The sequence below is a fragment of the Centruroides sculpturatus genome, unplaced genomic scaffold (genome assembly GCF_000671375.1).
Source record: "Centruroides sculpturatus isolate CEXI.00-Female unplaced genomic scaffold, Cexi_2.0 scaffold534, whole genome shotgun sequence".
Lineage (NCBI taxonomy): Eukaryota > Metazoa > Arthropoda > Arachnida > Scorpiones > Buthidae > Centruroides > Centruroides sculpturatus.
In genome coordinates, this window is record NW_019384895.1 from 250,368 (window position 1) to 267,988 (window position 17,621).

Below are 17,621 nucleotides of genomic sequence, written 5' to 3' on the forward strand. Positions count from 1 at the left end.
AGTGCAAGGTTGTTTTTTTCTTATATTTGCTTGATGTTCTGCTAACCTGTCTTTGATACTTCTTCCTGTTGCCCCTACATATATTAATTTATTTCGTCGCCTTGCGTCCGAAACTGGAATTTTATATACCCCGGGGAGTGTTCTTCTGTCCACTAAATCTTTATCAGATCGCAGTAGTTGGTACGTGGTGCGGGTTCTTTTATATATGATTCTTTTGTTCTGGGCCTTTCCGATGCGTCGGAAAATATTATTCAACGACGCATTATATTCCATCGTTAACACTCCTTCATTATGAGGTAAATTTCTCCTCTTAAGGCTCCTACTACTCTTGTTGGTAATAGCTTTAAGATTAATCCCGTACTTTCTGGCTAAGTTATAAACATAATTCAGTTCATCCTTTCTATCATTTGCATTGTTACAGTGCGAATAAGCTCTTGCGATTAACGTTCTGAACGCTGCTATTTTATATGCTGGAGGATCGTGAGAAATCCACGGAATAAATATAGGGTTATAGGAATAAATTTAACATATTTACAAATTATGCATAATTAACTCAAAATTATTCAGTTTTGCATTACTTTAGAAGTCATTAATTTAATCAAACAGTTGGAAAGGTAATTTATGAAAAATTATCTTTTGTTAAATATGCTGATTTTAATTTATTGCTAAGTTTTGAGCATCAATATATTTACTGTAATAGCTCATATACTGGTGATAGTTATAATAATTATTTTAATAAAAAGCATGTTGTTTAAAACTTCTTCTGTTTGCAATTGCATTGTTTATTAGAGGGCAACCATTATTTTAAAGTTTAGAAACTGTTATTTCCAATAAACATTCTTTTTATATATATCTGTAAGCATTATTTTGTCTTGTTATCTCTTTCAATTGTTTTTAATGTTTGTTTTTAACAAACATCTATTCCAATGAAAAGTGATATAAGTTAGTAAATAAACAAATTTATTTGTATAAAAAGTCAATTGTATTTAATATGTAGATAAACACAACTCTTCAAATGTTTTCTAGTTCTTACAATGGAATAACTATATAATAGTTTTTCTGGTCCTTTAGAGTCATTTATATTAGTTCAAAAGTTAATTAAAATTGAATTGTTAAACAGAAATGCACTAATTTTTTACATAAAATAACTTATAATCAATTTATATAGTTGTTAATTTCGTTTTTTTGTTGTTATATATGAGAAACATATTAAACTGTTTAGTCTGTTGTTTCATTATAAAATAAGAATATAAATAAATTGAAGAATTTGAATAGTAAAAAATTTAATTTATTGATTAATGCTCAAATTAAAACTTGTATTTTTCAGTATTTCATTATATTTTATTAGGTTTCTTGTGTATTATCTGCCCTTCAAGCAGCTTCTCAAGGAACTCAAGCATGCATTAATGCAGCCAGTACTGTGAGTGGCATTATTGGAGACTTAGATACTACGATTATGTTTGCAACTGCTGGTACATTGCATACGCAGGCTGAAACTGAATCATTTACAGATCATAGGTATATATAATTTTTAAAATAAATCATTTAATAATAATAATTAAATTAAAATATTAATTATATTTTTAATTTGTATTTTTTGTTATTATTTAGAGAAAATATTTTAAAAGCTGCTAAAGCATTAGTCGAAGATACAAAAACATTAGTTGCAGGAGCAGCTTCTAGTCAGGAACAGCTAGCAGTTGCTGCTCAGAATGCTGTAACGACAATTGTTCAACTTGCTGAAGTAGTAAAGTTTGGTGCAGTGTCATTAGGCACCAATAATACTGAAGCTCAGGTAGGTGTTGAATTTTCTTTGAAAACTAATGCAATTTATTTCATAATAATTTCTTATTCAATTTATTCATTTCAACTCTAATAATTATTATGTATTAAAATTGAAAAATGATTCCATTATTAGTAGTAGATTTTTACTACTAATATTAGCTGCAATGAATTCTTAAGTGTTTATTATTATAGGTAAGCACATACTTTCTTGTAACAACAAAGCTAGTTTCATTTCACTAATTTCTATTGTCTTATTAAATGCAATATCAGATAATACAGTAATTTTATTTGTGAGAATGTTTTTTTATATAAAAATTTTTTTGGTGTCTCTTTGGTAAGGCTGTTCTTTTTTTCTATTTTTTATTTAAGGAGTTGAAAGATTTCAAAGAATCTATAAGTTCACTTTTTTTATGGTCAAGTACTTTCTATTTTATAGTTTATCAATTACAGACATACTTAAAATAAATTTTTCAATTTCTAGCTTATGTAAAGCTATAGTTTATCAAGTAATTAAAAATGAAAGAATTAAGAAGTCATATTATCTCATGACTTTTTTCTCAAACAATTGTATTTATGATCATTTTATGAATAGTACAGAGTATAAAAGTATTAGATAGACTCTTTACCATAATAGCTTCAAATAAAATATTAATATAGCATTGATATTAATTTACAAAAATTTTCTGTTTTTATATAACTGTAGTTTTGTAAAAATTAAACTTTTTAATTAACTAAATTTCACTGAATGTGTCAACATCTATATAGCTAGTCATTAATAAAAATATTTTTTAAAGGTTTTATTTGAAAAATAATCAGTAGATTAAAAATTAATATTTTCCTTAATAGGTAGTATTAATTAATGCAGTTAGAGAAGTTGCTGGAGCATTAGGTGATCTTATACAAGCAACTAAAGCAGCATCTGGTAAAAATATTCAGGATCCTGCTATGGTACATCTAAAAGATTCAGCTAAGGTAAGGATCTAAAAGTAGTAGTAATATTTTATTGAAAATATATATAATTGCCAAATTTCTTATTTCTTTTCATGAATAATATTTTAAGAATATTTTTGGTTTAAAGAAATTAATATGGACTAAATATTTAAAATTTAGTTCTTACTTCAATTTCTTCTTTAATATAAAATATTTTGATTTTAGTTTATTTTTTAAAAATATGAAATTTGGCAGAAGACAAACAAATTAATATATATATGTACAACTATAAGAACTTTATTAGCATGACTAGCTGGTTTCATTTTGTAATGTTATGACCAATAATTTTCTCAAACTTCTTTTAGTGACAAAAATAGCCAAATGTCACAATTGTTTTTTATTTAACAGATTTTCTAGTCAGAAAATAAACAAAGATACAAATATAAACATGTATAAGCTTGGTAGTTATATTAAAGCAAAATGATTGCCAGATTAGATTGGGCTATTGATCTACTAAGATGGCACCTAATTTGGAATTAGGTGCCATCTCTTATTAAATCTAGGTCAAATTACTTAGCATTAATTATTAATAGTACCAGTAATATAGCCTGATCTAATATGGTAATTGTTTGACTTTAAGAAAGATATTTTGTTCAATTTTTTTTAATTTGAAGATTGTTATAATTAAAATATAAATATACTGATTATTATTGTCTTCAAGTAATAAGTTTGTGTTATATTAATAGCTATATTACATAACTTTATCAAAAATACAGTTATTAATTACATAAACTAGGTAAACGTAGATAATAGTCTTGCTAAAAATCTAAAATTGCCAATCTAAGATTAAATCATATATTAATTCAAATAATTAGATGATTTCCATATTCTTTGAATGTTTTAAAATCCAAATGAATTCATATTTCTTTACCAATTCAATTCAATAGTTTGAATTCATTGATGAAAATGAGTAAAGCAAATTATTTTTAATTTAGATTTGTTTTTAATGTTATTTTCTAGACAAACTAATTGGTAATTTAAATTTTAATAACATGTATATTGTTTCAATCTTTAATTATGAATGCATTAGAAATTCTCCAGTTCTTTATATAAATTTATTAAAAATCTAAGGAAACTTTAATTTAATTAGTTTTTGTTTGGTTGAAAATTAATTTACTAAGAAAGAGAACAAATTTTGGTCAAAACATTTTTTAATATATTTATTTTACAAATAAACTGTTAAATTATCAAAAATCTATATCAATGGTGTAATCTTTTAAAATAAGATTACATTTTAAAAATTTTAATTTTATATTGTTTAAATTAACATATATTAGTCAACTTAATATACATTTAAAGAGTGTCACCATGAAAAATCAGGTTGGAAATTTCTAAATATACTTGAAACTAATATGATATAATAAGTATAAGTAACAATAGAATTAGATTTTATTCTTTCTTATAATTAATTACAATAAATACAAAATTATTAAATGTAATCTTAAAATTCTTTAAATTTTATTGTGTTTAATTCAAAAATGTAAACAATAAATATTAATAAGAGAATATATACTGAAAAAAACAAGTTAAATTATGGTGTTATGCATGAAAATAATCCATATACTGATTAGTTTGGTGACTCTCTACTACTAGGTTCAAACTTATGACAGTTATGCATCTGATACTGAGCCACTGGAATGGCTGGCTTCTGATCAGGAAGAAGAGCTTATAAGATTGTTATCTGTTGAAAATCTGGAGTCTGTTGAGGCGATGGGAGACATTCAACTTCATGTACATTAGTGTATTTGTGGGAACATTAAGAAAAATTTTCATTTTCCAACAAAGAAATTGTTAAGAAAAATAAAAATAAATAATAATTATATAAATATTCAGATAACAAAATGTTATTGTCTATAATTTTGATTACTGAAAAATATCAGTAATGTTTCTATTCTGAATTGTTGAAAATTTCTATTTTTCATTGTTAAAATTATAACTTGACAAACTTGTCTGTTTTTTTGTCAATATTTACAAATTATAACATAAAAATTTGTAAAAAACTTCAATTTTATAAAATGTTATCAAGCAAATTATATTTGTAAACTTGTATTATTTCTTTTTTTTTTTTTTTTGCATGTACAGTTTCTAAGTTCCATCATATTTATTAGATTAATAAGTTATCATATCTCAAATACAACTTTACCATATCATGAATGTAGAAAAAAAAATTAATAATGCAAATAATTCATTTGTGCAATAAATTGTGTAGTTAAAAATTCTAATATATTTGTTTGAATCATATTTATCTTGTAAATTATTTCTGAAACAAAAACTTTTTGTCATTACAATATATCATCTTTCTTGAAAGCAATTTTTAACTCTTTTCTGCAAGAAAACTGCTTAAAATATGTTTATCTGTAACATTTTTTGTTTATTGGAGGAGATGTAGGAATTGAATTCATTAATATTGCTGTCTTGATAATGTAAACAGATGAAACAGAAAAGTTATTTGTTAAAATTTATGTAATAATTTTAAGCAAAGCAGAAGCTTATATACAATTGTTCATGTATTTTTGAATACCAATAAATTTATATATGCAATATTAATATATTATTGTTGTATTTTGTGTTAAAAAATAAATAAAGGAAAAGAAGAATGATAAATTGTCTGAAGATGCAGAGGTAAAAGTTAAACTCTGCCATTATAAATTGATTTGAATTTTATATATCCAGTTTGGCTGTTATTCTTGCATGGTTACCTACCTGTGACAACAAGCTTTTAAATGAATAAAATGCCTGTCTTATCAGACAACTAATAAAATTTAATATTTCTTCTAGGTTGAGTGTTTGTATGTAAACCCATCCTGATATGACAAGCAAACCTGCATGCCACATTATGTTAATATACATAATCAAATGTAACATTACTCAGCTTCATCTTTGGTTTAACTGATAAAGTTTATAATGTGATTATTATAATTAAATTATATGCATTTTTTATGATTTAAAATTTATATGTTATGCTAATTTAAATATTTTCTTCTTACTGTTTTAAATGTGCATGTGAATTTTTAACATTTTAAAGGATTTTGCTGGTAAAGTAAGCATATAAAAAGATTTATGCTTTCTTTTGTATTTTAATTGTGATCTATAATTTGAATGGCTTTATATTTTAATAATTATTTTTATATAAAAATAAACTGTAATATATAAAAAAAATGTTTGATATATCACCAGCAAAATCATAAACTTTAACAGCTTGCTTTTACTAACTTATAGTCTTATGCTTGGATATGAAAGCTAAAATTGATACTTTACAGATGATGGTGACAAATGTTACGTCTTTATTAAAAACAGTTAAAACACTTGAAGACGAACATACTAGAGGTCGGAGAGTATTAGAGAATACTATTGAAGTTATCGGTCATGAATTAAAGGTAAATTAAATTATCTCTATCCATAATTAATAAATATATTGATCATATAGAATCGGGTTAAATGCTATAGATTTGCAATAAGCTGACTAATACTAAAATTGATAATAAATAATTATCATTTATTACCAATTTTTAGTTTATTTAGCTTATTATTATATGACTTTCTTAAAATTTTTAAATTATAGATGGAGCATCATTCTCCATTCTACATCCATTCTTTAGAATGAATAGTCTATAGTGTGTTGGAATGCCATGTTAACTTAAGTAAATTATTTTGTACATAATTTTAAATGATGCATAAATGTTATTTTATTTTCAATTGGATTTTTAATTTTAAACAAAAAGAATCCTATAATATCGATAAAAATAACAGAATTATCAAAAGAACAAGTATAAATTTAGATGAAAATTCTCTGTTCTATGCATCAAATATATTTAGTTTGATGTATAAATTTTAAATTAAGTTTAAAGATTTCATCAGATTTCTTATCCTGCCTATTTTATAAAATGTTTAATTGTAAATTATAAATCCTGTTGAAGATAAAATAAATTTCTAAAGACGTTAAATTTTTCAAAAATACTTCTTAGTATTGGACTATTTGTTATGCTGTTATGTACAAGATGTAACCTAACAGTAACCGAATTGATTATTTTAAAAAAGATTTTGTTTTAATGCACATTTTAAAATAAATGAAATTTGTTACTAATAAAAGTAAAATGCATTTTAGGTTTTTAATTCACCGTTTGATTCAAGTAAAACTATTTCGATTGAAGATTTTACAAAATTCACTAAACCAGTTATGCTAGCTACAGCAAAGGCAGTTGCTGCCAGTAATTGCTGCAAACAAGATGACATAATAGTTGCAGCTAATATGGGAAGAAAAGCTATATGTGATTTACTTTTAGCTTGCAAGGTATTTATTAACACTACTTTAAATTATTTCAAAGAATGTTAAATATTTTAATGATAAATTATATATTTTTTATTTTGATTCAGGCTACTGCATTCTCAGCAAGAAACCATGAAGCAAAAGAAAAAATATTGCATTTGGGTAGAAACTGTGCTTTAAAATATCAAGAATTATTATTATTAATTTATCAGGTATGTTTTCAAAAATAGACATATTAATTCATATTTTATTTTTATTTAATTAAATAATTTTTTCAGATAATCCAGAAGCCTTCTATGGATGGAAAATTTGAACTCACTAAATTGTCTCGTGAAATTGCCAGACTGACTAGTGAAATACTAAATGAAATTGATCTGAAAGGTCAGATTGTACAACTTAAAATATAATATTTAATTTTTTAAAATAAAATTACAAAAATTGGTTAAGATTCAAATTATTTATATTGAAAGTTATGTATCATAGTTTTATTTTTAGTGACCAGACATAATGTTTTCAAATATCAATATCACATTACTAATTAAAATCTATCAAATTATACATGGACCAATATAAAGATGAAATTTTGAGATAGGTTAAATGGCAAACATCATATTGAGAATGTATTTCATTTGCTAATGTCAGATAAATCAATAAGAATAGATATAAAATTTATAAATCTTGTTATTTGTACTAATTAAATACCATTCATTAAATCAGTGGTTTTCAACCGAGATGCTATCCTATTAGATGGGGACTTACTAGGGTGTCACAAAATATAGCACTGACAAAATTTATGTCAGGAACTCCCCCATCCAATGCTTTTACTAATAGTAAGATAGTAATTAGTAAGATATAACTGGATGAGTTATGAAAATGACTGTATTAGAATTGTCTTTAGAAATTATTCATGTTGATAAAAAGTAGCATAATAACTGTAATGTAAATAATAATTACAGTTAATGTTAATTACTTAGTGAATACTTACTTTACAGTAATAGTTCTTGCAGAGTGTAATTATAAATTATTCAAAATGTTAACTTATTACAATTAACTTTTTTTGATAAAATATATTTTTTATGAGTACAGTTTAATCAAATTGAAGATTACTATATTGAAATTTTTTCTTATCAGATATTAATTCGGTAGATGATCCTATTGTTATTGCCGAAACAGAATTATTAGGTGCTGCTAATTCTATTGAAGCTGCAGCTAAAAAACTGATTCATTTGAAACCAAGACAAAATCACAAAGTAAGTATGGAAATTTTTGGTGTTTTTTTAAGCACACAGTATGTTGTTTTGAAAACTTTGAAGATGACTATCCAAAAGAAAGAGATCCAATTCAAATGCTGTTATTTGCTGGTTTACTGCCTCCTAGCTGTATGATATGTTTGATATTCTTGGTTGTGGCCTGACTTCAACCGAGGATCAGACATATGCTTACAGAGAGGGGTGCAGACTGCAACTTTTCATCGAAGATTTTAGAATTTCACATATTTTAAAATATATTGAATATTATATATATTTAAAAATGTAGTCTAAAATATTAAGCAAAATAATTATTATATATACTTGTATTATAAAATAGCAGAGCCTTTTAATACTTTAAATGTTTGCATGGAGATGATAAGTAACATTTTAACATAAAAATCTTTTACTGTAATATAAGCAGTGTTTGTGATATATTTTTTAATTTTTGCTTTAAAAATTCACAAATATCTAATGTGGATATCTTCTACTTTACAAAAGTTTTGCTTAATTATAATTCAAAGGTTCTGCTTTCTTATACACTTTACTGATATCTGAAAATATTTTATAGTCAAATAGAAAAATAAATTAATTTAAAATTAATACTTAACTTATAATTCACTATGGAATTATTTTACTAATGAATATTTTCTTTTTATTTTTTCATTTCAGAATAAAATTTAAATAAGATTTCATTCTTTTATTACACCTTTTATATATCTGTTAATCTATAATCATGAAACTAATTTTATTTTATATAGAAATTGGATTTACAAAGTCATTTCTTTTGCTTAACTAATTGAATAATTTGGAATACTTTTTGCTTAGATGTCATTCCTCTTCTACTGGAAGGTTCACTTGGCTTATTAGGTTGATAAGTTTGCTTTTAAAGGCTATTCTTAATTTTGTTTTGTAACAATAAACAGCATGCTCTAATTAATCTTTTTCTTACATTCATTAATTGAGTATTACTAATTGCATTATTACTAAAATATTAGTTAAATTTTAAATGATAATATTAAAATATATAAAAATTGCTTTGCATTCATAGTTGTTCACTGTCATATAGAATTGCCAGAAATATCTTTTTATTGCATGATAAATACATATCAATTTTAAAATATAACCAATATTTTTTTTTTCTCATATATTCAATTGATTTTTTTAAGGTTCAGAACAACCAGAATCACAGTGTTGACTCTATTTCTAACAACGACATAGAAGATCATAGTGATTTAGATGAAATGATATTGGAAACAGCTAAATCAGTGGCTAATGCATCATCTACTTTGATGAAAGCAGCATCAGCTGCTCAGAGAGAATTACTATTTTCTGGAAAAGTGAGATCATTTTGTCTTTTGTATAAATTTGTGTGTTAAAAATATCTCTAAAGATTTTATATATTATGAATTCATTATTTATATCTATGATTCAAGCAAACAACAGTTCTGTCATAATAATAATTCAAAACTATTTTGATCTTGTATAGAAACCAATTAACAGTAATTTATCCAAAACCTGTATTTTCTAACATTGTTGAGATTTTTTATAAGTTAAGAAATAAAAAATTAAACCAAAATTTTAAATCTTTCAATGCATTCCAATGAAATTTTTTAACATTTTAAATATAAATTAATTTCTTACCATTTTTTCATATTAGTTTAAATTTGATTTATAATTATTATTCACTAATTGAAGAGTTATTTATTTTAGATTGGAAAACATTCTCAAAGCATGACTGAAGATGGACAGTGGTCTGAAGGTTTAATTTCTGCAGTAAGTATAAGCAACTTTCATTATTTATAGAAGTTTTAGAAAAGAAATGATTAAAGTTAAATTTTTTAAATACTAAACAGAAAAACTGGAATATTTTTTGTCTTATTAGTTACTTAAAATTGAATTTAATTAAGTGTGGTATCATCATTTTTAAAATTTGTTATATCATCAATAATTGATTATTGTGATATAAAATAAACAAATCAAATATAAAAAATTTTTTTGACTAAAATAAACAGCTGCAATATTTGATCAATCAGAAGAAAAAAAAATAAAAATTTATCAATCACAAAAGTTTAAACTTATTATTATGCTAGTATATATTAGATATGATTTCATGAGCATGAAAAGGATAAATAGCAATTTGTCAAACATTATACTGTAGAATCCACTTATTGTAGAATCCATATAATTTTGTTGTCAATTGTTTAACGTTATTATAATTAGAAAACTTAGCTTGTCCAAAACGTTAAGTGTTTTAACTATAACTGAAACTCTTATTGCATTACATGTCTTCTGGTAAATAGCACATAAGGCAGCTTATAAATTCCTATCAATCTCAAAATGTGGCTGATAAACCATAGTCACTGGCCTGTGATTTTGAAAAATTGTAGACCTATAAATTCTCACTGTCATCCGTCTTTCCTTAATCTTGAGAACAGAGTTACATAGATGAAAGCTAAGACCAGATATGGAAAGCTCGGGCAGAAATTCCAGATTAACTATATGTGAACTTCTGATGCAAACCAGAAGTCATGTTATTTCAATTCAAAACTTTTCCCCTGAAAGCTGTTAGCAATTGAGTTGTGCTGGTCATGTATTAACAGAAAAGTTTGATGTACAGGGGTAAGACACTAAAATATATGCTCTCCACCTTCAAATTAATAAATTAAATAAATTAGAAAATATGATTAAAACAACATTGTCACTGTGATGATGTCACAATAACTATTTGCTCATTAAAGTTATTTTCATTCTTTACAGTGTTTAGCATGTTATTAAAGCACTGTTTTATTCATTACTTGCAATATAGTAGTTTAAAAAGCTAACATTTGTTTTTCAAATATATGTTGAATCAATTTTAATAACTAAAATAACATGTATAACTTGAGTTGTTATTAATGTCAGAGTCAATAATTTTTACTAATTATAACTTTATGTATCCTGCTTAATGTTATTTGGTTATCACCACCAATATATACAAGTCAATAAGTGGATTCTACTGTATTTTTATTAATCAGTTTTAAAACGCTATAGTGTTTATAGTGTTAATATATAAGCTTTTCACTCAAAATCTTTGAATGATCAGAATTAACTTATAAGAATTAAATTTAGTAATGTAGCATTAGAAATTCATATGCATTATATAATTATGTTTAAAAGATTACACAGATAAACAGTGGTTTTGGTGCTGGGGTATTTTGAGATGACTTCATATGAATTTGATGCCCTGAATTCAAATATGGTATTAGTTTTTGCCTAGGAGCTCTAATTTTTAAGATATAGCATTTTAGCAAAATATACATTTCAATATCTTAAGTTAAATCCATGGATCAAATAAAAAACTAAACACGGAATTTTTATTATCGGAAAAAGTCATTGATAAAACTAAATAGTTACACATTGAGGATGCTTCTTTTCTGTGACTTTCGTGAATGTATTTTGGAGCAGTCCCTTTTTAAACTCCAGCAGTGATCTGCCATCATATGCATATCCCATTGTCCTTGGTAGCGGTCCTCCATAGTTTTAATATCCTGGTGAAATCTTTCACCTTGTTCTTCACTGGTGTCTCCTAAATTTTCAGGAAAACGGTCTAAGTGACTGTATAAATAGTGCACCTTAATTAATACTCATATTACACCCAAGGGATTTGAAACTGTTAAGCATTTCATTTACCAGTTCAACATAGAAATTTTCGAGGCAAACACAAAGCTGACAACTGCAACAAATGAAGTCCAGGCTTTTTGCTCAGCTTCATTCATCGAATTTACAAAGGCAGGATCGTTAATGAGTTGTCTTATTTGTTGGCCGTCAATTATTCCTGCTTTAATTTTTTCCATACTGAACTGAGGCATTTTTTTCCCTATGTAAGCAAAGCATGATCTATTCTTATCAAGAGCCTTTACAAACTGCTTCATTAGGCTTAGCTTGATATGCAATGGAGGAAAGGTGATTTTTTCTCGTTCAACTAAGAGAGGTCATTTAATAAAATAAAAACATTTTCGACTATATTTAATAGTCTTCTTCAGTTAAGCCACTTTAAAACGAAAACGAATGTAAAATAGAATGCAAGCAATACAACGGTTAAAAATTTTTTAAACTGTTGTATTGCTTGCGTTCTATTTTACGTTTGTTTTCGTTTTAAAGTGGCTTAACTGGAGAGATCATTAATGACATTTTTTTCTCCAACGTTCAATTTTCTCTCTTAGACCACTCTTTTCTAACCCAGTTGTGTGTTTTGTCTCTGCTATCCCAGAGGCACAAGAAGCAAGGATATTTGGTGTAGCCAATTTTCTGTGTAAGGAGAAAGTTTACCATTTTTAAGTCTACACAAATTACCTATTGATGTTCATGATACTTTATCTTCTCCAAGACCAAAACCATGGTGTTATATTCTTCTTTCATTTTCGTTGAGTGAGCAATTGGTATTGAACCATATTTGTTCTCATTGTGTAGAAGGACACATTTCAAACTTCGTCTTGAGTTGTCAATAAATAGGCACCAATCATCTGAAAAATATTCAAGAAGATCCATTTTTTCCAAGAGTCCTCTAATTTTGTGACAAAACACAAGATTGTCTTCTTGAGAGAAGGAGGGTAGCAGATCCTTTTCTTTTGTATGGTAAAAGGTAATTTTGGTTCCTTGCTCCAGTAAATTTTTCTCATTCAACCTGGAAGCAAATAATTCAGAAGCTTCTTTTGGCAGGTTGAGATCTTTGGTGAGGTCATTTAACTCATCCTGGTCGAAATGTTGAGGAATTGATGACATTCTCTCATAATCACAGTCACCTTCATTAGGATAAGAGAGATACTCGTCCTCACAGAGCTCTGGTAGCTGATGAAATGATGGAATTGGCACTTCCTCTGAGTGAGGGACCGGGCATCTTGCAGAGACTAAATCAGGATAAGTCCACTTGGTACAGTTGTTATGATTGATTCCATTAATATTTACTAGGCAGAAATAATAGTTATCGAAGTGATTTTTGGGTTCTCTCCAAACCATCAGTATGCCGAATTTCAGACTTTTTCTTTTTCTGGTAGTCCACTGTTGTAAATGTTCTGTACAAGTTTTACAGACCTGATGGGGTGCACAGCTTTTATCCTGATCACCAAGCCTAACACCAAAGTATCCAAGATAAAGTCTTTTAACAGAAAAACTATTAGTGACTTTGTATTCTTTTAAAGTATATTAAAATATGCATATGTAGCAAAACACATCAGAATGATTTACACAACTATTTCTACTTGAACTCATTTTATTTCTATTCAACAATACAAATAAAAGCATCCAGAATACAGTACAATTTAGGTTAATTTTATAACAACTCTTGCCTTAACACAAATATCATGCGAGGCCAACTTCGATCCACACTGCATGGGTAGAACTTACAAACTTATCTCAACTCTAGTTGAAGCATTGAACATCAATTCGTTACCGGATGCTTACTTCATCTGGTGGATTTACCTAGAACTAACTGGACGGCAGACCAACAATGGGGAAAATATACAGGAATTAATCCTTGTATATGTGCTTTAGAACTGTACAAACTGGAATTAGAACTGTACATTTCATGTAGCTGATCTATAAAAGTATAGATGATAGAGAAAAACTGATTTCATATTTGGATTCAGCAACTCAAATATAGCAAAAATCAGTTCTAAAATCCTAGGCACAAATTTTTTTTTTGTAGGCTTGTGTTATCATTCTTGTCCAGCCACTCCATACAGATTATAAAATTGCATGAAAATTCAAGTGTATTTTTAAACAAAAACTAGTTTACGTTTTCTATGGAATAGTCATTAAGAAATTAAAGAAAATTCATTTTAAGAAAATGTCTTTCAAATTCCTAAAATTAGCTTTGTTACTTTAACAGCAGAAATTTTACTTTCCACTGAGGGTTGAAAAATATTTTAAAAAAACAGATGTCATCCTGTCTCACCTTAAGCCTTCTATAAGCATACACTCTTTAACAAAAAAGTTGATGCACCAAGAAGGAACTATCTAATTGGGACAAAATTTTGTATGTTTACTGTACATGCATATGAAAAGAAACTATTACAATTTTGGAACAGTTGGATGATTTATTCCAGAGAAAGAGCTACACAGAGTGAGGGAGTCAATAAGACATTGGCTCACCTCTTGTCTGAATACAAGCTGTTACCTGGTATGATATTGATTCATAAAGTTGACAAATGGTGTCCTGAGAGATTTCTTGTCAAATAGTGTTCAATTGGCAGGCTAAGTTGTTGACATTACTGGAGGATTGTAGGCAATGTCCCATCAGGTCCCAAATGTGCTGAATTGAGAAGAGATCTGGTGATCTAGCTGGGCAAGAAAGGATATTGCAACCATGAAGTCATTCACGAGAGAGATGCCATATGGGGCTTGGCATTGCTTTGTTGGAAAGTAAGTCCAGGGGGCTGTGAAAGAAATAGTATTACAGTATGTCTCAGAATGTTGTCAATGCATTGGTGTACTGTGAAGTGGTCTGTCTAACAAACAAAATTGTGCCCCAGACCATAAGTACCTGTTGCCAGGCCAAGTGGCATTTGACAGTAAAAGCCAGATTATGGCAATGGCCACACACATTTGCATTGGTTATCAGTACTCAGTTCAAAATGGGACAAGTCACTGAAGATGATTTGTCACCAATCAAAACAGTTCCATTTCAAGTCTATATCAATTATATATACATACATACATACATGAGGGCTTAACACACCAGTGATGAGGGTTAAATTACAAAGTCTTTAATGATTATTTTTTTACAATAAGGTACAGCTCTCTATGACCATATTATACTGAACACTTGGAACAATTGAATAATTTTATGTTGATCAATCCCAGGATCTCTGCATCACTCTTGACAATGCCTACAAATCAGTGGTAGCCAGTATATTGGACATTGTGAGCACAGATTCTATTTGTGTAGTCATCTAGTAATGATCCATATCACTTCTGCATTGGTCATATATTGGATAGCAATAGAAATGACTCTTGTGTTATTACAGCTGCTCAAACAATCTTTTCATCTTCCATTCCTGTTGAACTTTGCCATTCAAGATCCATTCATGCCAGCATTATCTAATTGCCACATTGCTCCAATCTAAATACTGAGCGATAAGTTGATTTGTCCATCCATCTCTTTTAGTCCAATGGCATGTCCTCTTTTAAACACCATACTGTAGTGGGCATGAATTTAATGGAGAAGCATTGTTTATAATCAACAAGGATAAGAGCAAGCTCCATGAGAAGTTTGAATTAAATTGCACATCGTAATAAAGAATGATTCTTTCTTTGAGGGATCAGACTATTCATTGGGTGTTAATTTTTTATCATTTGCATATTCAGTTAAAAGGTATTTGATTATGATGTTGCACTATAATTGGATTAGTTTTTTGAGAATGCATCACTATTTTTGTCAGAGTGTATAATCTAGCTAATTTCTGTATCTCTTGTATTGAAATTTATAAATTTTTGAGACTAATTTAAATTATATTTAATTTTTAGGCTGAACTAGTTGTTGCATCGACACACAGTTTAATAGAAGCAGCCAATTCTCTATTACAAGGTCATTCTTCCGAAGAGAAGCTCATTAGTTCAGCCAAGCAAGTAGCAAGTTCCACTAATCAGTTGCTAGTAGCATGCAAAGTAAAGGCTGATCCTGAATCCAAAGCCATGAAGAAACTTCAGGTAAGTTTTTTAATCAGTAAATTGCAATTATGGAAATTTTATAAAATTGATCTCTCTCCAATCAGGCTGCTGGTAATGCTATAAAACAAGCTACAGATAATTTAGTAAAAGCATGCCAACATTCTTTGGGAAATGATGAAGAACGTAATCTTGTCATCAACAAACACATGGTGGGTGGCATTGCACAAGAAATTATAGCTAGAGAAGAAATATTGAGGAAGGAAAAGGAATTGGAAGAAGCTAGAGGGCGTCTAGCAGCACTGAGACGTGCTAAGTATGGTAATAAATCTCCTGACGAATATCATGGATTTGGATCTCCTTAATCTTACTTAAATTCTTCCTAATCCTCTGAATAATTGGTGCTAATTGCTTGATAACAAATGAGGCTTTATCCCTGTCCCTAAATATGATTGTTGCTTAAAAGTTGCAAATCTGAGATATTTTATATACAAAACTATAACAACAAATTTTCACACATGAAGTTGAATGAGACACTTTTGTTACATTTCTATAAAATGTTTTGTTGAATTTAAGTATTGCTTATCAGCAAATAAGATATGTCTTGCTGAATAACTTATTAATAATGGTGCCATAAAATGTTAAGAAGAGTGGAGAGTCACATAAAAGCTTCCTTTTTTATTATTATTTGATAGTTTAAACTATTAAGTAATGATAACGAGAAATTTGACACTAAATTTTATTTACTGGTATTTCATTTATTTTCTTGGTTTTTCTAATTGTACAGCTTATTAAAGGCAACCAATGTATATTTGATTAAAATGATTCAATGAATCTTCTGTTTTTAGAAGTAAAAAATCTCATTAATGCACAGGATTTATATATAAGGGCTTTAACCAACATTACTAGTTTTGTTGTATGTTCATTTATCCTCATTTATTATACAAAAATGAATGGATAAAGGTTCTTAATGTAATGTATTTTCATTTTTAAAAATCTTTTTATTTGCCAAAATATTAAGATATCTACTCTTACAGAGAGAACTTTTCTGTTGTTTAAAACCTGCCTTTTAAAAATATAAAGCATATAATTGTAAATACTAATTACCATTTTGTTGTTAATGTGTCAAATTTTTATTTTATTCCTTTGCATTTGTGTAAAGCGAATGCAAATGGAGTAATAATTTTTTTAATGCTTTTTCTCCATGAAAAATGCTAATTGTTTTTTTATTTACAAAGAAATTTTGGCAGCTTTGTATATTTTAATATTTTTTATAATTTTTTTCTAATATAAAATCAAATGTTACAATGTATTCTTGTGAAACGTGATGCAAAAAGGCAAAGTTGTGAAAATTCGGTATAGAGTATAATAACTCTTGGAGTGCCATGCGAGTAAACAAGCCAAATATATTAAATTCATATCATTCCCTCTAACTAACTATACAAAAATAGCAAAAATTGTAGAGTTTTAAACTTTATATCGAATTCACATTATAAGAGACTCTGATAAAGCGATGTTCCAATATATCTTTCATTAAATACAGGTTTATATATTTTTTATTTAATAAATATCATTTATTTTCTTACCTTTTTACTATTTTAAAATTTATATAAAGCCATTTTTTAAGAAATTCATGAATAAATTTTGTAAATATACTGTATCAAAATATTAAAATATATATAACT

At 27.1% G+C, this 17,621-nt stretch overlaps 1 protein-coding gene across 1 annotated transcript in view; it reads left to right on the forward strand.

The window, feature by feature from the left end:
* The window catches only part of LOC111631364 (talin-2-like), a 199,740-nt gene extending 182,408 nt beyond the window's left edge, over positions 1 to 17,332 (forward strand). The window contains exons 73-84 of the mRNA XM_023375591.1: positions 1,349 to 1,518; positions 1,612 to 1,795; positions 2,632 to 2,757; positions 6,036 to 6,152; positions 6,881 to 7,066; positions 7,150 to 7,254; positions 7,321 to 7,423; positions 8,174 to 8,292; positions 9,459 to 9,629; positions 10,003 to 10,065; positions 15,796 to 15,978; positions 16,044 to 17,332. Of these exons, the coding sequence (XP_023231359.1) occupies positions 1,349 to 1,518; positions 1,612 to 1,795; positions 2,632 to 2,757; positions 6,036 to 6,152; positions 6,881 to 7,066; positions 7,150 to 7,254; positions 7,321 to 7,423; positions 8,174 to 8,292; positions 9,459 to 9,629; positions 10,003 to 10,065; positions 15,796 to 15,978; positions 16,044 to 16,301 (1,785 nt within the window). The 3' untranslated portion in view covers positions 16,302 to 17,332. The remainder of the gene's footprint in view (positions 1 to 1,348; positions 1,519 to 1,611; positions 1,796 to 2,631; positions 2,758 to 6,035; positions 6,153 to 6,880; positions 7,067 to 7,149; positions 7,255 to 7,320; positions 7,424 to 8,173; positions 8,293 to 9,458; positions 9,630 to 10,002; positions 10,066 to 15,795; positions 15,979 to 16,043) is intronic.
* Positions 17,333 to 17,621: the final 289 nt, after the last annotated feature.